The sequence below is a fragment of the Harmonia axyridis genome, chromosome 7 (assembly GCF_914767665.1).
Source record: "Harmonia axyridis chromosome 7, icHarAxyr1.1, whole genome shotgun sequence".
NCBI classification, from domain to species: Eukaryota; Metazoa; Arthropoda; class Insecta; order Coleoptera; family Coccinellidae; genus Harmonia; species Harmonia axyridis.
Genome location: NC_059507.1, coordinates 22,732,196 through 22,758,138, shown reverse-complemented (window position 1 = coordinate 22,758,138; position 25,943 = coordinate 22,732,196). Strand labels below are relative to the sequence as shown.

General features: G+C 33.2%; 3 protein-coding genes across 3 annotated transcripts in view; 2 read left to right on the top strand and 1 right to left on the bottom strand.

The window, feature by feature from the left end:
* Positions 1–25,943, top strand: part of LOC123684799 — a 69,136-nt gene that overhangs the window by 18,414 nt on the left and 24,779 nt on the right. The window lies entirely within an intron of this gene.
* On the bottom strand, positions 1,746–5,784 carry LOC123684798. The gene is made up of 2 exons (XM_045624249.1): positions 5,653–5,784; positions 1,746–2,325 (listed from the first exon to the last, which is right to left on the bottom strand). The coding sequence occupies exons 1-2, from the start codon at positions 5,662–5,664 to the stop codon at positions 1,828–1,830; spliced, it is 510 nt and encodes a 169-aa protein (XP_045480205.1). The 5' UTR covers positions 5,665–5,784; the 3' UTR covers positions 1,746–1,827.
* Positions 16,706–18,832, top strand: LOC123684797 (cuticle protein 63-like). The gene is made up of 2 exons (XM_045624248.1): positions 16,706–16,913; positions 18,216–18,832. The coding sequence occupies exons 1-2, from the start codon at positions 16,902–16,904 to the stop codon at positions 18,744–18,746; spliced, it is 543 nt and encodes a 180-aa protein (XP_045480204.1). The 5' UTR covers positions 16,706–16,901; the 3' UTR covers positions 18,747–18,832.

The following is a 25,943-nucleotide window of genomic DNA, read 5'->3' as shown; positions in this document are numbered from 1 at the left end:
AATTTGAGTTGTCTAAGTTCATGATCTTCTTGAACATCCTGTACATTTTTGTCCAAACCGCAAACAGTCTTATAACAATACGTATTTGCAGATCCGAAAAAGAAGAAAAAAATCGGAAAAAAGCTTTTTCTGCCGAAAAATTCAAAAAAATGTGAGTCCTCATGGCCACCATTTTCTTCATAAGAATTGTATTAACTCATGAACCGTTAAGGAACTAGTAGTCTGTTACCGGTATAACAGGAAGTTGTAGAGATCTGAAAATATTTCAGGGAGAAAGCTCATTGTCTCAAACCGCAATGTGCAAATTTCCAGCTCAAAATTATGATTTTCGTTATCCATAAATGTCTAATATGCCTACCAAAAATTCTTCACAATGGCGGATGAGGGATGTAGGATTTTTGGTCGTACTTGACTCGTCGTTGAGAGCTTGCTAAGAAGCTGTATAAAGGTGTTTTTCTGTTGAGAGCTATGTCGCATTGCTAGTCGGCGGGTATTCTGAGTTCTGAGGGTAGCCTAGTTTGCACTTATAGAATCACATCTAAAATATGGCATATAGGCGTGGGGTAACTGCTCCTCTTGCCACAGAATTTTTGCGTTGCAGAGGAGAACCCTCAGGATAGTTTCTGCTGCAGGTAATCGCGATGATTGCAAGCCCCCTTTCACAGATAGGAAAATCCTAACATTCCTATCTTTATATATTCTGGAAGTGTTGATATTTGTGCACAAGAATAGGGGTAACTTCGATATTATCGGGTCTAATCAGGATTATTGTACGCGAGGAAGACATTAATTTAGAACTGAAAGATGTCGCTTAAGTAAAACTCAAAGTGATGCTTCCTATGAGAGGATAAAGCTCCTTGATATCATCCATTCGGCTATTCAGGAATTGCCCACATATAAGTTCAAGCAAAGTATGAGAGTATGCTGCTTCAATGTGCCTTTTACAGTATTGTTGAGTTTTTGAATTGTGATGCAAGAGTAGTTTGGTCCCGCTGTTAGCTGGTTTTTACCTTCTATTGTATTTGGATTTCAAGCAAATATTTTATGTTTTTCTTTAGTGGAATTTCTGACAATTGCAAACAAATATGAATTGTAAGGTATGGTATTAGAAAATAAATAAATATTATGGCCAAAGGGTAACCAGACATACACACTTTCATCCTTGTTTACTTCTTCTTTATCTTTATCTGTACTTTTTAACGTTTCACCTCCTAGCTACACTAAGGCCACCAATTTATGTCGGTTCAACAGATATTTTTGAAACGATATTATTTTACTTAAAATCTTTACCCCCCATAGTACTGATACTGCTCTATTTTATTCTTTGTGGGCCATTTCGAGTTAATGCCATTCAGATCCATAAATAATTCAAGTAGAATATCGAGAAAAATAGAAGGAACTGATGAGAAGTCAAGAGCTTTTGTGAGCAAATTGCAACCTTTGAAGACCACATAACTATTATTGGAGTGTTCTCCATAATTACCATTACATTTGACTCATGAGTGATTATTAATGAAAATTTAATCTTATCAGCACATAAGGACAAATATATCTATACCATGATATGTTTTTATTTCATTTGCTTTCTTGAAAAAATACAATCTCAATAATTCATGGGAGTCTACTTCATGATTCTTATGAAATCTACCAAAGCAACTCTTGGGAATGATGTGGCCATTCGATCAATCCCCCAAATCTTCGTAAATTTTTCAAAATTCACTCCCAAAATAAATAGAAGGCTTGAATATTTCGGAAAATAATATATATTTTTTCTTTACATCATTTACAACAATAAAAGAATATCACATGTAGAATCTACACAACTGTTCACCAAGCGTGGACGTTACTGACATGGCCAGTTACTGGAATACCTCCCAAGTTGTAGAGGTCACTAACATGACCAGTTACTGGAATACCTCCCAAGTTGTAGCTGTTGAGGAGACCAGCAGAGTGAAGGTCCAAAGAAGATCCCAATCCTAAGGAAGAACCAACGCTCAAAACCTGGGGTTGAGACACCACGTGACTGACAACAGGGGCGGTCTGGACAGTTTTGATGACAGTTGGAGCTGACAGCACAGAGGTGGAGATTGGCAGATGGGAATTTATGATGGGAGCTGTCTGCACAGTTTTGATGACAGTTGGTGATGAGATTGCTGAGATGGATGGTGCAGAGAGTACTGAAGAAGCGAGGGGAAGATGCAGGGAAGAGAGTCCAAGGGAAGCGTCGTAGCCGAGACCGTAGCCTAGGCTGCTCACCAAACCACGTTTTCCTCTATTTTCTGGTGCTCCGGCCATGGAGACACCCAAAATGGCGGCAGCGACGATCTGTAACGAAAAAAAAAATTGGAATATATTCGGAGCGAGATGAGAGTGATATCCCATCCAGATGTCGACCCCGTTCAACGCTGCCTTGCTTCCAAGATCAGAAAGATTTTATGTGCAAACAATTTTTTGTTTTATGTTTTTATAAGTACCTAATCTCTGATTTGTTGTGATTTTTTTCATTAATATTATAACGAACAAAACATATAAATTCAGTAGTAGCCAATGAAAATACAATGCCAGAAAAAAGAAAATATCTTCAAATTATATGGGAAACCATACATAAGATACTGCGCTTTAATCATAAATATCTCAGTCGGCATGGCATTCAATGCTTTCGTTATTTATGTTTCAACTCATCAAGATTGTCGGCATTCTCTCTTAACCAGATGATCGGTTTATTGAGCGGCTTCTTTGATGTAATGAAGCATTTTTCAGACGACTTCTCTGATATTTCAAAAATTATTAAATTTCAATTATCCAATTAGCATATTTTATACCGAGAAGAAGGAAAAACTTCAGAATATTTTCATTTATATTTCCTATTTCAGAGAAACAAGTGAAGTTTTCTAAGCAATGATGACAGTGAAAGTTATGTCCTTTACCGAATCGATCACGCCATTATTTAGTTATATCTGTAATTTTCAAATTTTGAGCAACAATGGTCTCGAATGATAGGGTTTGACTCACTGCTACAGTGGTAATAAATTCGTTCTCAAATTTGATTCTGTCCGTCCGTTCGCAACCACGAAAACTCTTGAACGGTTAAACCTAGAAGCTAGATATTTTCAGGATAGTTTCGGATCTCGAATTGATTGGTTAAATTCGTTAATAGACAAAATCCGACAAGGGGTTCCGTAAGTATGGCTGTTCGAAATTTTGTTTTTTTGGTGATTTTGAAACTACATATTTGATCGAAATGTTTTAATGAATTTATATTTGAGATAAAAAATTTGAGCTTCATGTGAAGTTTCATGATGATCACGTCGCCAGATCGTAGATAATTCAAGAAGTGGAAAAAAGTGAAGCACCGAAGTGAAGTTAAGTTCTTTTGAGCGATTGGTCATTCATTCCAAACTATTCAAACATTCCAATCTAAGGGTGCAATTGGTGCATGAATGAAAGAATGTCAAGCATTCCTGATGTCAAGTGGGAGCTTTTCTAATTTTTTTAAATTCTGAATTTTCTTAAATTTCAGGAATTTTGGTCACATGTTATAATAATTTTATTGAAAAACCTTTACTTTTTATGTGAAGCCTACATATTATTTACATAGGTATTACGATTCTTTTGTAATTGAATTATACGCCGTTAACAGTTTTTAAAACAGATTTTGCGCTAAGCTACGGTTTAATGTTACGAAATTTAGAATTACATTCTATTTAATTCAATATTTTTCCCAGTTGGAGGAGATCAATCGCGCCGATTCAAAAACTGCCGAAATATCTTCAAGAAATATTCTCACGAAGGACAATACAATTACTACAGTTGCGTAATTCACCGTTAATATCCAATATCAACCGAAAAATGTTGCTTCACTGTACTGTGTCATTTCCTAATAAGAGTAGGAACGAATAAGATTTACATTTTTATGGACCATTCATAAGCGTGTCTCTTAATGATATTCAGATCATTGAGTGTAATAATTTGTGCGAGATTCAACTTTGACGCTTCAGATCGTTTTAATTCTACGAATTTAGAGGACATCTTTTCACTTTCTATACTTTCCAAATGTTGATATATTGGAAAAAAATTCATGGGATGAAGATATTACTATCAAGGATGACACACCCACCAAGTGGTCATTTGATATTTATATCAATCTTCTAATTCAACTATTTTACTGTCAAAATATGTAACGGGGATTGGTCCATGCAATGAAAAATATTCCATATGTTACTTGTTGTCCAGAATATTTTTAAAGAGACACATGAACAAAGGACATTATTACCGTCGGTCATCTGCAATGATTTTGGTCAATGCTGAGGCAGATATAATTGCTTTAAAGAGGCATGGGGGATGGAAATACCGAAGGAAATATTAAGGAAACTTTCAGAAATAAAGTGGACATAGCATATGAAATATTTGGAATTCAACTTATGGTTAATAATTGTACAATATAACAATGAATAAGATATACGAGGTGTTCCTGAATTGAAGGTACAAAGGAAAATGATAGATTCCTTGGCCAATTCTAAGAAAGAAGTAATGTAAACATGAGCCAGCAAACACTTTGTTTTCAAGAGACAGGTTGCTTCTTGTAGTTCTAATTTTTTGTGATGATTATACCGGTTTATTGAATATTTATTCATCACCGTTACATAAAAAGATTAAATAGTCCAAAAACTTAATTAATCTATTAATGAATAGATTAATTAAGTTATTATTAATTAATTAATTATTATTAAGATTCAGTAGGTAAGCTGTAATGACAGCTTACCTACCGAATCTTAATAATAATTTGGATCTTAATAATCGTTTGAATTCATTTCTCGAAATCAGTAGCAGATAGGACAAAACTACAAGAAACCAAAAAGTGTTGAACTGAACCAAAGTTTCTTCTTACATTTTTCTAATCTGCCAGTGATTAGCAAAATGAAGATTTCGGGAAAAAAAGCAACACTGTCCCAGAAAAAAAACACCTTGTAGATTTGCAATCAAAGGTAGCATATCAGATGATGAAAACATGAAATTGGAATATCTATGCCAAATTCAAATTGAATATTTTGTGAGGGGAACTTGAAAAAATCCCAACACCCTGTATCTCGAAAACAAAGAAATTGTTTATAGGACTTCGGTCGGCGGGTAAACACAGGCTCGCCATGAAAAGTGACACTTCTCCTTCTTATGAAATAATTTACTATTTTTGCATTTAGTGTATTTTGTGATCTGAATTTTCCTTGAGAAAGTAGGCTTTCTACAACGATTTTTGAAAAAAAGTTTTTAGAATATTGATCTATTTGTGAATATAAAGAATTAAAAATGAAAATGATAATCCAGAAAAGGCAATAAAAATAGAGTTACCCTGAATATGAAATTATAATAATGAAACATGAAATAATTCAACAGAATGAAGTACAAGTACAAATTATGAAATGTTTAGAAATTATTATTTTTAGTTTCAGATTATCTGGTATTGTGCTATTATTCGAGATATAGGTATATACCAAAAGCATTAATTTTGTTATATTTTATTATTTTTTATCTTTTTTATTCAGCGATTCAATCAATTGTTTGTAGGTTTAATTAACACGGGGTATAACTTGGAAACTGGATGATCATTTCAAAAATTCTTCAGACTATGTAATTTTTTAACTCAATTGAACTTACCAAGAATTTCATGGTGATAATATATCAGATGCTTTCCACAAGGATGAACGATTGATACTGATGATAAAATTTTCACCCCATCCTTATATACCGATCGAAAAATCAAGAAACGATGTCAAAATTGTCATTCATATGCATCCATAAAATATCGGTTTTGTAGAAACAGAAATGTCGTAGATCATCAATTCGGTAACAAATTATGCAAGTTGGGAACCTTGATCTAGTGCACCAATATCGGCAATTTCTGATTTTAGAAATTCGGTTCTCTGATGGGACATCGGTTTGCTTTCACAATCTGTGTCAAAAACGAAAACAATCGACCACGCAAAAGAGATGAGTGCGTGTAGAAACTGAATTCAAATTAGGTGACATTGACATTTGAAGTGTTTTTTGATGAGATGAGGCCTTTTCTTGATATATGAAATCTAATATTCTGGACCAGTTTATTGAAAGATGTAAGAATCAATTTGAAGGTTTATACGATTATTCTTGAAAGAATATGTAAAATAATTTATTACTATCAAATCAATCACAGCAACTATTTCACTTCTCAAATTAAGTGACTAAATTAACATAGTGTCGCTTGTTTCACAGCTGGTTGCAGGAATATTCATTAAGATTTAATGCCGCATTAAAATTTTAACCCTTCTTTAAACGGTGCAAGTAGCTATTATAATAGGCATTAAGTTTTAATAAACCTTCCGGCAACAGGGTGTTAAACATGCAAGCCGGTGGAAATTTTGAAATTTCTCAAATTCAAGATAGCTTAGAAAATAAAGTCAGAAAGTCAATTGTAGATCGCAAAATAAACGCATTGACTGCAACTGTTATGAAAAGTAGCCTATATTTCATAGCATACTCAATTGCAAAACTATGTATTGAGATACTGTGAGAAATATTATTCCTCATGGGTGAGAAAAATTATTCCTCATGTGTGAGAAATATTATTCCTCACGGCACTTTGCCCCCACCACGCTTGATAGACCAATGAAATTGGGCTTATGAAAACTAATTTCTATGGAGGCGCAAAAAAGCATAAGTAGTACTGACAACGAAAGATATTTTGATAATCAGGTACATTAACATTACTTGTGTTCTTTAAATTAGTGTAGTTGCAGGAAAAAAATAGTGTGCAACATGTGGAGAAAGTATTTTTTTTCCCTCGTGTGATTGCGGCACCGACTTTCAGGATCGTTTGATACTCAACTTTTTTGTTCCTTATATTTTGGTCGTATCTGCTACCTATTTAGACTATTAAGAGAAGAAATATCAAACACTTATCTCGAAATAATCAGGAAAATCCAAATTATGTATCATCAAATCCAGTTAGTAATCTGTGATGAATAAATTAATTTTAGGTTTGGTGTTTATTTTTCCGATCTGTAGCAATGATTTATAAATATTCGATAAACTCGTATGACTATCACAAAAAGAAGGACTACAAGAAACATCTTTATCTCGAAAACAAAGGGTTTGTGAGCCCATTCGAGATTCCTTGGATAATTTCCTATAAATATAGGAAATATTTTTCACTTCGGTAGTAGAAACCCTAAAAAGCTGAAATTTAGGGTAGGGATTACCAATATCCTATGTATCACTTACGTGTTATGAAATACGTTCTTAACCATACAGGGTTGTTCGAAAAAACAGGCTTCAACAAGACATATCTACTAAAATAATTGAAATGTGCATTTTTTTCAAATAGAATGACCTGCATATTATCATAAGATGTATCGAAAGAAAATGAAATTTCCTTTCGGACGATATAACATATTCCTATACCTAAATTGTAAGGTTTCAATGGCAATATTAAGATACATTTATTTAGATACCCATGAAATGTCATAGAGCTTTCAAATTATGATAATCTTTTTTATATGAGCGGCTATAACACAGCGTTGAAAATATTTTAAATCTTTAGAGCAGTGCTTCCTACTCAAGAAACCAAATCTATACAGGGTGTATCCTTGTCTTGTACATATATTTCAACCGAAGATTCCTGATTCGGTTTTTTTTCTCACTCAAAATATCGGGAATTCTGGAGTTAACCGGACTTCGATGGAATTTTATGTTCGGAAATGATTCATCACATCAATTAAAAACATTATTCCAAAAATCATTTCCTTCGGTTCCGTTCCATTTGCGAGATCTAACTAAAAATTACATTTTTTTAATGAATTTTCAACAGCCTGTATCTTTTCAACAGAGTCAAATCGTAAAAAGGTAAAGGAAAAAAGTATATTCTGAAAGAAGTTGCAGAATGGGCTACAATTCCTTTTCCTATGCCTTTTCGAACGCATGAGTGTTGGAATTGCCTTCTGTAACGAGTATTAGATGATATTTTCTCTATTTCGGTCAAGTTTTGTGAAATATTGTCGACTTTCAATGAAAAATTCAGATTATACATCCTAGTGACTTTTGTTTTGTATCTTGGCAGTTGGTGTAACTGTTACGAAAATTGACAGATTACGGAATTTGAATATGACTCGTACGTTTCGAATTTTGAAATAATTTACAATTACGCATTAAATTTGTGAATTATGTCTGACGAAATCTATTTAACACCGATTCAAGAGAATTTGCGAATAATCCACTATATCCAAATTATATTATATTGACAATTATTAACGTTTGTTGAAATTCTATAGGATTGGAAGTTAGTATAGACAACCACAAAATGAAAAATATAACTGAAAACGATGCTGTAATGAGTTTATTACAGCACTGTTTTTAGTAGTGTAATGAACTCATTACGATACTGAAATAGAGAAAAGTGTTTTCTTTGACCTCAAGAATTTTCGGTTGAAATATAAGTTCAAGTCAAAGACTCGCCCTGTATATCTTAAAGAGGAACTATGGATAATATGTAAGGGCATCACGTTCAAAGGATTGCACCAAATTGGATAATTCTTTTTTGTTATGTTTATTACTGTCATGAGAAGGTTTATACAACAAAATATTTTCGAAATAATCGTACAGAAAAGAAAAAAGTTTTTTTTTCCTCCAACCGAGCGAACAATTATAGAGTATAATTTGATACTTCGAAGGATGTATTTTGGGTTTCCTGACAGAACGTGCGATGTTGGGGCGAGCAGTTAGTTTTCAAAAAAATCGTAACTTCCGCTTTCCGTAAAGTGCAAGATACCATCGACCGTGGCTCACCCTATATAGTTTTTTAAAAATTCGATTGAAGTTCTTAAAGGTAACCATCAATTCAGGTCATCCGAATGATTTAAGTTTTTTATAATATTTCATCAATACCTAATTACCCAATTATCAGAATTACTAATAAAAGATATAATGAAAACCACTGAAAAGGACAAACAAAAAATTAATCGGCATCAAAAAGTTCTTGTGAGTTTTTCAATTATCTGAATAGATTTTATGTAGAAAATCGTGTTTTTTATGACTTGAAGAAAATAATCATATACCTTAATGTTCTCATCAACATGAGTTAATTGAATAAAATGGAGAAAATAAGCATTGACGATTTGTTTGAACGCATCGGATGTACCATGACGCAGGGAATTGCAGTAATTACATTCACCAGTCGATTCCATATCTGCATGTCAGAAGTAACAGTCCAATAATCGTGACATCGACCAATTATAACCAAACGTAATAATTCAAATACGATACTCCGATATAAATTAGATTGTCATCCAGACTTATTGCGGTATTAAACTAGTTAAATATCTTTTCCTGCGAGTACTTCAGTCCCGCTTACGTAACACCAGACTGGGCGTCGATTCTAAGCCGTAACAATTTCCAAACACTTCGAGTTTTGCATTTGCATAAACGAAGATTTCGGAGATTCGGCTCCATTGAGCTGGAGATGAATGGGAGGCTGACGATCGGATCAGCTGGACCACGAAATTGCCTCGGGCTACGGATGCTCTTCGTGTTTTATAATTGGGTATTGGATAATTCGATAGGTCTTATTGTTAGACGATGACAAAATTTTCTTGTTCGACCTCAAAACTTCACTCAAAAATCGTTGTTTCACTTTTTGTAGAACGGACGTTCAGCGTTCTGTCTGTCAATTTTGGACTGTATTGATGCATATTGTTACGAGATATTTTATGCAATTTCCTGCTATAGCAATTCTTGCAATGATTCACTCAACATAATCCGGTCCTAACCAGTAAAACCACTTTTTTTATGAAAAAATAGACTTTATTCGTCAACATAGTTCCCTCAAAAGTGATCAGAGCTGTCGCTAGCCAAACTGCCGCCCTAGGCAGATACCCAATTTGCCGGCCTGACAGAAGTCAACTGTGCAGAATGCAAAAAATTAATATTGGTCAATCGGGGTCTTTTACCGGGAAATGAAAAAATAACTTTTGAAAAATGTTGATAGTAAAAAAGGGAAATGTTCATCAACAAAAAACCAACAAATTCAAACCTGTACAAAACATTGTATTCATTTTAGGATTGGTAGGGAAAAAATAAACATTTGTCCTTTCGGATGCCTGGAATTTTGTTCCGATCAGTTGGCCAGTATGTTGGTGTTCCGGAAGAAACAACATGAAGATTTCTGCTTGTTATAACCTTCATCAAGTTACGTCCTTTAGGATTTATTAATCGTGATCCCCAGTGGTTATGCTTCGCATTCCAATCTCCTCCAATTATGAATCTTCGCTAGAAGTTCTGAAAAAACTCCATATATTGGTTTTCGGTTATACTATGTCGTGGTGGTGAGTAAACTGATGATAAATCGAAGCTCCACGTTTCCGTGTGTACTGTTATATTTGTAGCTTGTATTTCTTCAGTCACAAAATTTGGCAGTGTATGGTGCTTGAGGTTCTTCCGAATAAGTATAGCTGACCCACCCTGTGCTTTACCATTTGGATGTTCGGCGGAATATGTACTATAGTGTGGGAGTTGGAAAAAAGTTCTTTCAGTGAAGTGGGTTTCTGAAATCAGCATTAGATATATCTATTTTATATAAATCAATAAAAGTTTTTAACTCATCTTTGTGGTTTGGAAGGCCGTTCGCATTCCATTAAGTTATACGTATGAAGCTCTTGAATTTTAATGCAGTTTATTCACAAGTGTTGTTAGCAGATTAAGCATAATCTGATTCTGGTTCATCATCTGTGTGATCATGTCATTTTAAATTCATCACACTTACTTAATACTTGTGTGTGTAGAGTAGATTGTAAATTTCTATAAAGGATATATAAGAAAAAACAAAAAAAAATTGTCCTTTTCCTTCATATTACTCACACTATCGCAACCCTGTACCTATTCTCATATTTTTGAGTGATATTTCTTCTACTTCGCTAACTATACCTTTTTCGAAATCAGCTCCAGCCATTTTTCCTAAGGGAACAAATCCGTAAAATTTCTCACTGATCCCCATAATTTTTTTTTCACCATTATTCAAAAAATAATTTCGGGAACACTTTCATATATCCCCAAATCTGTTTATGAATGCCATCTTTTCTAGGTGACTTACATTGTAGGCACTACCCAGGGCTGAAAAAATACTTTAAAATAAAAGAGCTATAGGTTTTAATTTATTTTTTGTTTCTAAAAAAAGAGCTCGAAAATGTTTCATCTATTTTGCTCCAATTGCCAAAATTCGGGATATCTCATCATTAGACCTCGAATTTGAAGTTTCATCAGGTATTACTGAAATTCGCTAAAAATGTGGAATTAGTCTTTCAAGTATTCTCATTGGGTACAATAAAGACAACAATTATGATTAAGAATGCTCGAAATGGTCGTACAATCCAGTAATTTTCGTACTTACGAATAACTCTTCATGGAATGTCCACAATAAAAATTCATCTGACATTCTTCGTTGAAAATATTTCTGTCTTCATCAGTTAATAGATAGCATCGTTACTATCATTAATTGCATTTGTTGTCGTATTTGCCTATGAGTAAAACGCCATGCATATAAATTAGTTTCCTAACAGGCTTGGATTTCTCTTAGATGAAAATCAAAGAAAAAGATAAAATATTTGGGTATACTCATCATGAAGTCTTCATTGCATTCATAATGCATGTAAGTGTGCAGAATTGAAAAACTTTTGAATATAGTTTGAATCATAAAAAACTTTCTTCATCGATCAAAAAAACATTGACAAAATAGAAAAACGTCTTTGAGGCATAAAACCGATTAATTTGAGTTTGATGTAAAACCAGACTGATTAAAATTGGAGCAGTTGTAATTATTTCCCAATTAGGTATTCATTCTGTATCAAAAGATCGAACACTATTAATGTTGCATAAATGCATAAATATCAACTCATTTGGAGTATTTCTCATTTGGTAACCGAAAAAGTGAAACAAAAGCTTTGTTTATGACAAGAAAGTCGATAATAAAGGTTTCTTTAACGATGTTACACTTGTAATATGAATTTCTTGCCGGTTTCTCAGCAATTAAAATCGTTCGGTTTCCTAATTTCTGAATGTCATCATGTGGATTATTGTGTCGATTTGAATTGTTGATGAGCGTAGTATATTGGGATATCTATTGTTCCATTCTCTTTTGAAGGAAATGTTATCATTATTGGCCAAAATTAGGTATCGTTTACATTGGAAGTATCAGATTAAAAATGATCGAATCAATTAATTTCAAACTCTTCATATTCAAAGTGTTTCCTATTAACATGGAACAGAAAATAAGTGACACAAAATCACAAAATTTCTAAATAGTAATTTATGTAACAAGAATATGAAACATTTTTGCACTTTCGAGACTTTCTAAACCTGTAGGGTGCATATAGTATCAATTTGACGGTATTTCTACTGGTGACATCCAAAAAAACGCAAATGTCGAAGTCGAAATACTATCTATAAACATTCCACAAAAAACATATTTTGTTTAAGTATCAGCATCTTCTGGATTTTTTAACAATGTAATATACAGAAAAACATCAATTGTGATATTAATATAAAATATCTTATCATATAAAAAATTAGTATTGAATCAATTAATCTATCGAGATCTTGGATACAACATACAAGTATAATGGTATGTTTGTAAGCATAGAAGGTGGTCCAACAAAAAATTAACACCTCGATTTTCCGACTTCAAAATGAAAATGTGAAAAATCGCTCAGACCCGTCAATTTCTGATTCGAGAGGGAACAAATTTTCCGCTTTTTTCATCCCCGTAGCTTGAACCCTCTAACGAGGGTGCGTACAACACCTTGATTTTGAATAGGGATAATTGGTGTTGAGATAACTAATTTTGAAGATCGAATCGAGTACAGTCTGACCCTGAAATTTTGCTTCAAAATATCCATCGATAATGACATAACAGCGAAAACAGTGAAAGAGGCAATGTAGAATTTATCTCGAGAATATTATTTGTGTCTTACACATTCCAAACTTATTCAGTAGTTTTACCCTTCCACTGTTTTACCTGTCATTTCGTTATCGATGGAAATTTTGAAGCGAAATTTCAGTATCAGATTCTATAAGATCTTCAAAATGAGGTATCGCAGCATCCCTATTCAAAATAAAGGGGTTGTGCTCACCCCCGTTATGGGGTTGAAGTTATACGGGGATGAAAAAAGCGAAAAAGTTGTTCCGCCTCGAATCAGAGATTGACGGGTACGATCGATTGTCCACATTTTCATTTTGAAGTCGGAAAATCGAGGTGTTAAGTTTTCGTTGGACTATGTTGTATATGAAATGTAATTTAGATGATGGGTTCCTATATGTTACAATCTTCCAGAAATTAGGCATGACAATTCTAGTGATTATTTTACATGGACAGATTAAATTCCAAATTAGTCGAATAAACCTTCAAATTGATATTTTTCGATCAAACCCAAAATTTCATCTCGATCGAATACAAAGTTTTGAAATTATCAGGAAATCAAAAAGTCGAAAGGCCATATTAACGTAACCTCTAGTCAAATTTTGCCCATTAACCAACTCACGCGCGAAATTCGATATCCTTTCCCGAAAAATTCAAGTTTATTGGTTTTTCCTTTCTTGATTTCTAGAGTTAACGTGTTTTCAGACAGACGGAGAGAATCGAATTTGAGCACTCTTTCGTCAACAGTAATTCGAAATAATCGAAATACAGACGTGACGAAACGATATTATGATCTGTTCGGGGAACGATCGCTCAAAAATTAGTAAAGAGTCTTCCAATAGGAATGATAAAATTCAAAATGGGAATAATGGCAACACTTTTTTTTTGAAATTTTTTATATCACTTGTGTTCAGGTTATACCAATTAATCATGGAAAGATACACGAGTGAACACCGTTTGAAAATTACTAAATGCTTTATCAAAATCAATGCTCACTTGTGAATACTGAGATAAATTCAAGAAGAACAAGTCTTACTTTGTACTACTTTCAAAATTCTCTACAATACAACGTATAGTGTGTCAATTAACCGAAAAATGTCGTCCATGAACTGACATGGACCGATAATTTGTAAAAGTTTTTGAAGTGTATATCTTTTCATGATCGAATGGCATAATCAACTGAACACAAATCATACAAGAAAAATAAAAAAATGTTACTGTGTTACCATTTTAAATGGTATAATTTCTATTGAAGTACCCTGATACTCATAAATAGAAAGACCTCTTTTCACTGTATTGAATACACTTTCAGCAAATAAAATCAGTAAATTATATGATTTTGGCCAAATTATGATACTTATAATTCAATTACATACCTACAATGTAATCTTGAATGCAACAATAAATACTTTGTTACGCTTCGATCGAGTTTGTTGGTTTTAATGATGTAACGGAGTTGGAGCTTGTTTATTCTCAAGAAGAATCTATTATTAGCTGTAATTTATTGATCTTTGATAATCTCGTCATCTACCACCTGTTATAAGCCATGTAATGAATTGTTGAGGTATTTACACACAAATTTACATCGCCATTGATATGTATCACATAGATGATACTTATGGATTTTTCGTGGTAGGGATATTAAACGATAATTTTCAAAAGATCAGAAAATTTGGGTCGGTGACTATGGATTATCGCATTACACAGTTACTCTGTGGTTTTCAATTTTTCATGCTGAACGTGAAATTTCGTTGCATAAAAACCGTAAAACTACCGAAGTTACATTTTGTACTGAACGAGAAGTTGAAATTTTACAGTGAAAATTGATAATTTTTGGCATTGTCGTAAAATGTTATATTCGATCTCAAATTCGTTCAGAACATATTATGATAATTCAAATATTTTCCATAGAATTCGAAACAACAGCGAAATAGCATAAACAATTGTTATTAATACCGGGTGTTCCAAACTCATTATATACAGACATTATCTCGCTTATTTGACAATATAATAAAAAAGTTAAAAAATTGCTTTGAATAACATCGAAGTACCTTCCCAATGATGTATAAAAAAGGTTCTTACATTTGACAGCCCTGTGGTAGCTACCCCTCACTTTTTATTATCAAATGGCAGCTCCTGTATATTGTCACTGAAAATTGCGTGTCATTCTATTTGGAATACAACGATAGCACATACTTGGTATTTTTTTTAAATAACAAAAAAAAAATTGATGTTTTGTGACTTCCTTTACGTTATTTGATCAACCTCATAAAAATGAAATGCATCTAACCATGTCTGTACAAACTTCACATGTGAGAAGTAGATGAATTTTTTGTTTTAAATAACCGATGTTTTTTATAACAAAAAACTCATTTCAAATGTTCCTTCGTTTTTTGAATTGCAAAGAAGGTATTTTGGTTGTATTTCATAATGCACAAAATGTTACTGTTTCTGTTGTTATTAATGAAAAATAACAATTATATAATATCTTTGTATTCCAAATAGAATGACACTCAATTTTGACTGACAATATACAGGGGATGCCATTTGAAAATTAAAAGTGAGGTGTAGCTACCACAGGGCTGTTAAATGTGAGAACCTTTTTTATACATCATTGGGAAGGTACTTTGATGTTACTCAAAGAATTTTTTTTATTTTTCTAATATCTTGTCAAATAAGCTAGATATTGCCTGTATACGATAACTTGAGACACCCGGTATAATAAAAAGAGTCATTTAATAATTTTAATTATTTTTCCTTGTTTTATCTCTTATTCAACTATGAACAAACATAAATCTATTTGAAGGTGTAAATAATTCTTATTTAGGTACCTACTTCATTCTCAAAATTGAGTCATTGATGAGATTTTCAGATCAATCTCAGACTTTATAGGTACATCAGATTTCACAGAAACTTTGTATGCTAATAAAGTTCATCAATAAAATGAGGTATACAAAAATTTTGCATTGTAGTTTATACCTACACCGAAAAAAATTATCAATTCTAATCTGGTAACCCTGGAATAATATTAAGTAGTCCTTTCGAAGGACTAACTGATTTTTTTTTAAATTTTGTTAGGTTATTTGTAGTGAGGGTTAAAGATGTAAGATACAAAAAATTAAATTTTCGAGAGGTATCGTGAGAGATGGTCAAAACTAAGGAGGCTTAATCCGACAATGAGTTGTTAGCTGAGGATGATGATGATGATCTTGAATTCATGGCAAGACTTTTTTTTTATTTTCTTGGGAGTTTTCGTTTCCCCTAGAGAATTGATTCAAAAAGTGATAAATGCATACATTGACACTTTGAATATTACACATATGATTAATTTTGATGTAAAATAATGGTTTGAAGCTTCATGCAAAATTTTTCTTAAAAGATACTGATTTCACGCCACTGCTTTTCTAATTGGTTTACGCGTTTCATTAACAAAATAACCTACTCCCGTCACTTGAAATTCAAACTTCATCTCAATAAAAAATCAACAGTCGTTACACACAATCCAAACTACATTTCCTTTTCTCCAACGCACAAAACCAATTGAACCTCTATGAAAAAAAAAACTCACGGTACACTCCCATCCCAACAACAATCTCAAGGGTGTCCTCAACCACGGTCCCCTTTTTTTTTCACGAATCCACGAAACAAAGGCGTCTTCTAATTAGCCAAGGTCAGTTTGGCCAATTTCCTGTGTGTGACCTGCCACATGAAAGCATCTCGTGTATAGATCTCTTGCACAATGACCACACTCCATTTTGTGTATCATTTCTCACATTCACGGTGTTATTGAAGTATACGCATACCGCACTAGTTACCTAAGTGTAGCATGCTTTGAAGACAGGGGTAGGAAAGTGACCCCCGTCTCTTCGTATAAATACTGGTGTTTCTCAAGTGAAGAATCATACATCAGCTGTGCCTCCAACAGTCAGTTCGTTTAATTTTGTGTTTTCAACCACCTATCATCAATATGAAATTCTTGGTGAGTATCCGTGTGGACAATAAGGACACGTGGTATAATGGGAGATATGGGTAGATGTTCTGTGAAAATTCTTCATAATAAATATTAATTTTTTTCAAATTACTGATGAGTTAAAACATATTTTGTGCAGTGTTTTTTTAGATCTTGTAGTTTCATATTGTAAAAATTTTGTATTGTATTTTATAGAGGTTTTCTGTCTTAGAAATACTTCATCCGATAGTTACCTATTTCAATTCATAATATTTTTATTATAATTGAGATTTCATGCATTTCCCACGTTTCTTTTATGAGAAAAGTTCTTTTTTCTTCACAGTTTTCAAATTCAACTATAGGTATATTCAAAACACTGCAAACTTTACACTTCAATTGGAGATTTTTATCCCTTTTTTAATCACGAAAAATCTCTTTACATCATATAAAAAATATTAATTCAAATCGGAAAATTCATGCATGTTTTCGATTTAAAAGGATAAATGTGGTATAATAATCAATTTTGTACGCAATATCTTGGCATAGTTTTTGTGAAAAGTTCTGGTTGATGTACAGAACATTTTTTATTCATTCCAAAACTTGAACTGTGAAAATTTCAGTTGGGTTAATTTTTTTTCTTGATAAATGGATGAAAGTTTTTCAATGGAAATAATGAACCGAAGATAAACTGTTTATGCTCCTCGAATTTTTTTTCTCAGACATTTTTTTTCATTAAGAAATTAAAATAGTATTTCGTGTATTTATCTAATCAATGTAAATTAATGAATCTATGTAGCTAGCCACAAATTTATGAATAGTATCGAAGAGATTCTTATTTGAAGACTAAATAACTTGATAAGAGAATTTGGGAATTGGTTCAAAGCCTTAATCCTCTTAATTTCTCAGTATTTAAAATTTTTTGAATGATTTTTAACGAACTAATGAGAAGTTTTCACAAGATTAAATAAAACTTTATATCTACCTATGCTTCAATTAGTGTTTAAAATTGAATTTTTGAACTAATTTCATTATATCTCCACTTGTTACAAGATTAAACAAAACTCAATACCACGCTTGGTTCTACGTTTGATATTTCACTTTTTATTTCTTAGTAGCTCTCTGATTTTCTTCAAGTTATGACTATATTAATAATATCTCCTGTTCGTTATACTAATGCTAAGTCCTACCACTAAGCCATTGGCCCAGCTAATTTTCGATGGACTGTCTTCAGGCCAAAAGAACAATTGAACTAGCTCAATAAATGTCCAGTATAAAGTGCTTGAATTCAATCAGATTCTAGAATGAGCTTTAATATTCCCTTGAATTCCAAAGGTTTGTGCCTTCGCCGTATTGGCTGTAGCAGCTGCCGGAGAGACCAAAAAGGACAAGAGGGGCATCTACGGAGAATCCTTGGGCTTGGGCTATGGTAGCTTGGGCTACGGAAGCTACGGAGGCTACGGATTGGGCGGTCTAGACCATGGATTATCCTACTCCGCACCACTCAGTTTGGGACACTCTCTCTCATACTCAGCCCCAATCATCTCCAAGTCATACGTCTCATCCCCAATCCTTGCCAAGTCCTATGTCTCATCCCCCATCATTGCCAAGTCTTACGTACCAGCCCCAATTGTATCCAAGGCTATTGTAGCCCCAGCTCCAATCATCAAGACCTACGCTGCTGCCCCTTTGATCAAGTCTTACTCAGCCCCCATCATTAAGACTTATGCTGCCGCCCCTGTAATCAAATCTTATGCCGCTCCAATTTCCCTTGGACACGGTTACGGTTATGGACTTGGTGACTTGGCTCTTGGCGGACATGGTTTGTCCTACAGCAGCGGTTTGGAATTGGGACACGGATGGTGATTCAGTTCTTGATGATTTTTCTTTGTGTTAATAGCTTTAAGTTATCGATGTATAAATTGTAAAATAAAACGAGATTATTTTCTTAATTTTTTTGTTTATTTTGATGCTATATATAACTTTTTATTGTCTATTATATGAGAGCATTTTCTGGGAAATGTTTGAATAGGCTTTAAGAGGTCTTTTAGAGGCCCTAGGAGAGTCGGGATAGACAACATTGAAACAAACAAACGAATAGTAACAATTTAAAAATGAAAAATTGCTGCTATTTGTTTTTAGTGATATTTTAGAATAAGAAAAGGAGGAATAATATCTGAAATACGAGAATACATTGAAAAAGAGAATTTGAATATGATTCTTGTTCTAAAAGTCGAAAAGGGTGTGAAGAATTCATTGACAACATTATTCTTATTCAGTTGATCGAAACACCATTCGTCGTATTGTAGACAAATTTGAAAGAGAATGAAAGAACGTTGGAAAGTATCAGTAAGAAAAAAAACACACTCTCTTCATAGAATATTGATTTCAAAGCAGCAAGTTTGAGAGAAAACGTAAGTTTATCCAACAACACACATAGTTTGAAGGACAGATTTGGGTTTACAGTCTTACAAAATTCGACTGGTTCAAGAACTAAAGCCATTAGACCACCATAAACGTCGCGTCGTTTATTTTGTGATTCTGCTATAGCTTTTGAAAAACTTGAAAATTATGAACAATTTTATCGAAAACTTGTATTCAGTGTGTATTTAGTTATGAGAACATTATTGGGAGGGATGAAAATCCACACGAAATTTTTGATACACCATTAGGAACCGGGTTTTTCTGTTTTTCACTATGATTTGAACCCCCCCCCCTTTAACTCTGTTATTAAAAGAGTACAAAAAAAGTGTTTTCTACAAAAGTTTCACGAAATTTACTAGTGTTTTCTAAAATGATTTCACAAAACGAAATATATACAGAGTGGGCAATATATTAAATGCAACTTCATTTTTTCAAATGGAACACCCTGTATATTTTTCTATATTTGACTAGCTATTTTCCCCCTGATTTCGAATATATAACATATATTTGGCCTATCTCTCTTATTCTGCGCACCACAGAGTTTCAAATTTCAAGAACCACTTGGCAAGCTAAGTAATCCAATTTTCAAGTGGAAGGCTGCGATAACTCAAAATGTCCTTTTTTGAGTTATCTCGTTGGCAACGATATGACATACGTTTTTCACTATGAATTGGAATTAGATCGAATGATCTAAATCTGAATAGATGCAACTCCATATATTCTCTCCTTGTATTTTTTTTATTTTTATTGTTCTCCGAAAATATTTCAAATTTTTCCGCTTCTGTGTAGTGCATATTCGATGAATAGTTTTATACAATGACAAACGTATGTCATATATCGTAGCCAACGAGATATCTCAAAAAAGGGCATTTTGAATTATCGCAGCCTTTCACTTGAAAACTGATTACTTAGCTTGCTAGGTGGTTCTTAAAATTTGAAACTCTGTGGTACTCAAAATAATAGAGATAGGCTAAACATATGTTATATATTCGAAATCAGGGGGAAAAGAGCTAGTCAAATATAGAAAAATATTCCACTTGAAAATTGATTACTTAGCTTACCAGGTGGTTCTTAAAATTTGAAACTCTGTGGTACGCAGAATAAGAGAGATAGGCCGAACATATGTTATATATTCGAAATCAGGGGAAAAAGAGCTAGTCAAATATAGAAAAATATTCCACTTGAAAATTGATTACTTAGCTTACCAGCTGGTTCTCAAAATTTGGAACTCTGTGGTACGCAGAATAAGAGAGATAGGCCACATATATGTTATATATTCGAAATCAGGAGGAAAATAGCTAGTCAAATATAAAATATTTCGTTTTGTGAAATAATTTTGAAAAACACTAGTCGTTTTCGTGAAACTTTTGTAGAAAACATTTTTTTGTACCTCTTCTAGTAACATAGTTAAAGAGGGGGTCAAATTATGGTGAAAAACCCGGTACATCCAAATGAAGTCACTGTGTAGTTTGCAATTCATGCTGGAAGAGTGATCTCTTAGAAGAAAATTTCCGAACAGTCAACTCATAAACAATGTTATTTTTTCTCCTACTATTGTTGAGAATAATCTGGGCAATATGTAGTTTTAACAAGACGGTGTCACCTGCCACACAGCAGCACATTAACAATCCATATTTTGAAATCAAAATTTGGTGATGAAGTTATCTCAAGAATAAATGGTCCAGTTTATTATTCTCCTGGTCTTGTGATTTAACGCCTTGTGTATTCTTTCTTTTGGAATAACACAAATTTATGCTGATAATCCAACAACAACTGAGCTATTATAAATCCACATTGAACGTACCTTGAACTATGAAATACATCCAAATCTATGTGAAAAAGTAATGAATACTATACTATACTAGATTTAACACAATACAGTACGTACGGAAAAGTAGTGGTGGTCATTTGAATTATATTTTCCATAAACAGGGTGTTTCTAAATTAGGGGTACAAACGAAAATTATAGATTCCTCGGGTCATTTTAGAAGAAAAGTCCTATAAGTTTTGCTTTTGCTTTCGTGATATGATAATTTTGAATGCAATCTAAATGGTGATTTTTTTTCTGCAACAGTGCCCTCTTCTTTGCTCTAGAAGTTTTTTTTTGGTGGACCTCTGGTAGTGTTGTGGTCTGTGGTATGTTAAAAAAATCCAATACTACACTTTTTGGTTTTTTCTACATTTGTCGTATCTGATGTCAATTTCGAGAGAGAAAATCAAACAATTTTCTAGAAATTCTTAGCTAAATCCAAATTATTATAAAGATCCAATTAGTAAGCTGTGATGAATACATTAATTATAAGTTTTGGTACTTTTTAACCAATCTGTAGCGGAGTTTAATAAAAATTCGATAAACTAATATAATCATTACAGAGTAGTAGGCCTACAAGAAACACTTTATATTTCGAAGACAAAGCGTTTGCGAGCCTATGTTTATAGGACTTTTCTCTCTTAATTATCCAAGGGATCTCTTTTTTCCTTCGTACCTCCACTTTAGGAACACTTATGTTATTATGGCATAACCTTTGAAAAAAAAATTGTGTCAATAAATAATTGATTTTTTGTTGTTATTTTCAAATTGCATCATCGCTATTGGAAACCCATTACATATATGTAAAATAATCTCTCAAATGTTGATGCCGAATTTCAGGAGAATCACTTCATCAAAACAAAAACTGCTTATCTAGATAAACTAACCGACAATAATGATATAATAATAATAAGTCATATCATATAACGGTTATGTGGTCTTCAATGAGCGCATGAATGAACTGGCGTTTAGAAGTACCTGACAACAAGTCAGATTTTCAATTCTGCATTTCGCACATTCTATAGAGAATTCTGAAAATTTTTTTGAAAAAATTCTAAGATCCATATGTGTTGTGCAAAACAAAAGTTTCGGAGGATAACATTGATAGCACTTATAACATATAATGATGTCCCAAACATCTCTCAATGACATTCAAATCCATTCACAACCAAGAAACCGAACTGAGTATCAGCCAACTGAGCGTGAAGGAGTTCAACGATCTGTGAACATGAGTAATCATAGAATTAACATGTGCATTTTCTGCCATTGATCTAGTTTTCTTTATAACCTATTAATTAATTAATATGCGACAAGGTAATGAAGACATATGTCGACCTTTTGCTAAGTACTATTATTTGATCTGCAATCTTTTTGATGAGCTTGTAAAATCAACTTTTTTTTTGAGGTGACGTGTGTTGAGATTTTGGAGACTGATAAAGATGTGCGTTGTGTTGTTGTGAAATGAGGACAAGAAAAGATTCGAGTAGTTAGATAATTTTTTTCATTCTTCTTATTCCGTGAAATGTTGATGATGTACAAGTAGGCCAAGACTATGACAGCCAATCTACTCTGATCTTATACTTCTTGATTCATAAGAAAAAATCCAGAAAATCTCTAACTTGGAGAAGCTCTTGAACGATAGTCATTCATGCGCCAATTGAACCTTTGGAGACTACATAACTTTATATATTATAAGAATGTATGTGGTCTCCATGGGTGCAATTGGCGCATAAATGACGAGTACTCAAAATCTCCAGACTTCGTTAGTGCCTTCCTCATTGTTTTTGTTTTGTATTCCTTTTGGAATTTTGAAGGTTCTTAAGAAGCTATTAGACAGAAATTTTGAGAGGGTCCTGAAATTATTATTCCTTCTACAGGGTGTTCCTAAATTGGAGATGCAATAGGAAATGAGAAATTCCTAGATAATTTCAAGAAAAAAGTTCTATAAACAAACGCTTACTTTTGAGATATAGGGTGTTCTTTGTAGTCCTACTTTTTTGTGATGACTATACCAGTTTATCGAATTTTCATTAACTTCGCCACAGAATGGATAACTAAGTAACAAAACTTATAATTCATTTATTCATCACAACTAACTACCTGTATCTTTATATTTTCTTGAGGATAACTATTGAATTTTTTGACGTTTTTTCTCGAAATCAGTAGCAGATACGACAAATCTAAAAGAAAGCAAAAAATGTAGTATTGTACCAAAGGTTTTTTTATACATTTTTCTAAACCAATAGTGGACCACAAAAAAAAGTTCTAGAGGAAAGAAGCGGGCACTGTTCCAGAAAAAATATCACCCTGTAGATTTGGTTCCAAAATCAGCATATCCCATGAACTTCAAATTAGAAATACTATGCCAATTTTAAGTTGAAATATCTTGTGAAGGGAAGAGTCTACGGGAAAGAAATTAAACGAACACCCTTTATCTGAACAAAGCGTTTACGGGCCCATGTTTATAGGTTTTTTTTTCTTGAAATGTTCTGAGAAATCTGTCATTTTCGTTTGTACCTCCAATCCAGGAACTTTCTGTATACCTTCAGGCAAAATTTGGACTCGGTCGGATCTGTTCTCCCTGAAATATAAGGTTTTTTTCGATATTCTGTTTAATTTGTTTTTGGTTCTGACAACTCTATCAACAAAATGCTTGATTTGATATGCTTATACTTCAAATACATACGTGAGAAATCTCAACCTGATTGGATCTTTAATCACGGAAATATTTTATTTATTTATTTTTTTCAATATTATTCTTGAAGTTTCTATGGTTCTGATGAGGTGATCAGCTTGAAAACTGGACGGGTCCTAAATCGTTATTCTATATGAAATACCAAAATGGCAACTCCGTAGATTTAGTTATCAAGGAAAAATTGCATAATTTCAATCTCAAAAACTGATCATAGCAAAGCCAATACTGTTTGACATTATAATAGTGTACCTATTCAACTGAAAGTAATGACAAAAAATTGGAAGATTCTGCAGACAACTTTTTATTTACAGAGTAAATTATGGACTAAACGAATTTCATTCTGAATAATGTTTGACTCACCCGGTATCTAACCATAATTTTTATTAAAAACCAGTCTAAAATTATTTTCTTATGGATAAGCATTATTTGACGCGCAAAAGTGTTCCATTCAAGATGTTTTCCTACGAGAAATTTACTTTGAAGAATTTCCATTTTCCGACTTCGATACTCTGTACCTTGAAAAATAGTCATAGGATTGAGTTGGAGCTACAGACCTTGTTCAGTTCATATGCTGCAACATACGAAAAATCCAGTAAAATTAACCGGTGACAATTTTTAGGCTGTTGCCTATTCCTTCCGATAATTTACTTCCTCGATAATATAAAATCGCGCTATTCGCACGAAATAACAAAAAGGAAAATACTGATGGAAAATGTACACCAACATATTACCTTATTCAACAAGTTTTCGATAGTATTGATTTGGTAACTCTTGTCATTAAGTAGAGTGTTTAAAAATGTTTCCTATCAATATAGTAATTAAAGTTTCAACATAATTATAATGCAAATTTAGACGCTAAGAATATACCAATTTATTTTATGTGTCAGCTCACAAGAAAACAGTATTCTTACCCAATCCTGAAAATATGGTATGTAAAGTTCACATTACCAGTCTTTTATACATTAATTCCCAAAATGTAGAATTTTCAAGAGGGGCAAGTGTTTTTCCTTTAAACAAAAAAACAAACCGCAATCAAGCTAATTAGACTAGTCCTCTTTTTTACAAGAATGGCATGTGTTATTTTGCGAAGCCACGTTACGAAAACCAATGCAAACATTTGATTTCATTAACCAATAAATCTAGCACCGTGCTAGATTCAGTTCTGGTTTTCTCCCGGTAGGTATTACTTTTGTAACAACAATTATTTTGTTCGGATAAACAACCAGCGTGTGGTCTCGCCGGTAAGGTCAATCGGTCAATACGAATGTCTTGCTTCATTCGTTTTCTTTATCTCGTTTGTAAACCGAGTCAAATCTGATTGACCACCTTCAAAACTTCGTTTCGACACGGAAAATTGGAGAAAAAAGTTGATATTGCACAAATCAGCAAATTGACAATTCATTTTTGCAGTAATAGGCAAGTGTAAGTGTAATCGTCTGGGTATTTGCGGTTTTCGAATCAGAACTAAGTGGTTACCGAAAATAATCTCAATCAGTGTATGGCACTTCGAAATATCGAACCAGTTGCATTTTATCTACGTACCTAGGCGTACAACTTTGCTTTCGCCGTTTCTTTCCGAAATTCGAGGCTTTTTTATGAAAAACTAATTATACATGTATGATTCAAAGTATTTTCCATCGCTGTCCACTCCTTCCTCTCAACTTTCGGGCATCCCGCGTTGAAAAAAATGGTTATATTTTGAAACGATCCACGAATCGATCCAATTTTTTACTTCTTCATGATCGAAACAAATGATAGTCCGAGGGAGCAACGTCTGAAGTAATACACTACGTCGAGCTGGTCTCACCAAATACTGAGCATGATCTTGGAACCGTAAATATTCAATATTCATTACATTCGGTTCGTCTGTCGTTGTGAAAGCATGACCCATGATTTTCTGCGCTGGCATTATTGTCGTAATGGACCCATTTTCATTTCCAGTCCCTATGAGATGCAGAAATCCCTTCCGCCTTTGCCTTGCAAGCAGCTGTTCACAAGCAAATAAACGCCATTCAACATATCTCAGCTTCAACTCGTACGAAACCCAATTTCCTTGTTTCTGAATCATTTCCATGACTTTCAGGCGTTTTAAAATAGCTTGTTGCGTCACTCCCAATAATTCTGCCTATTCTTG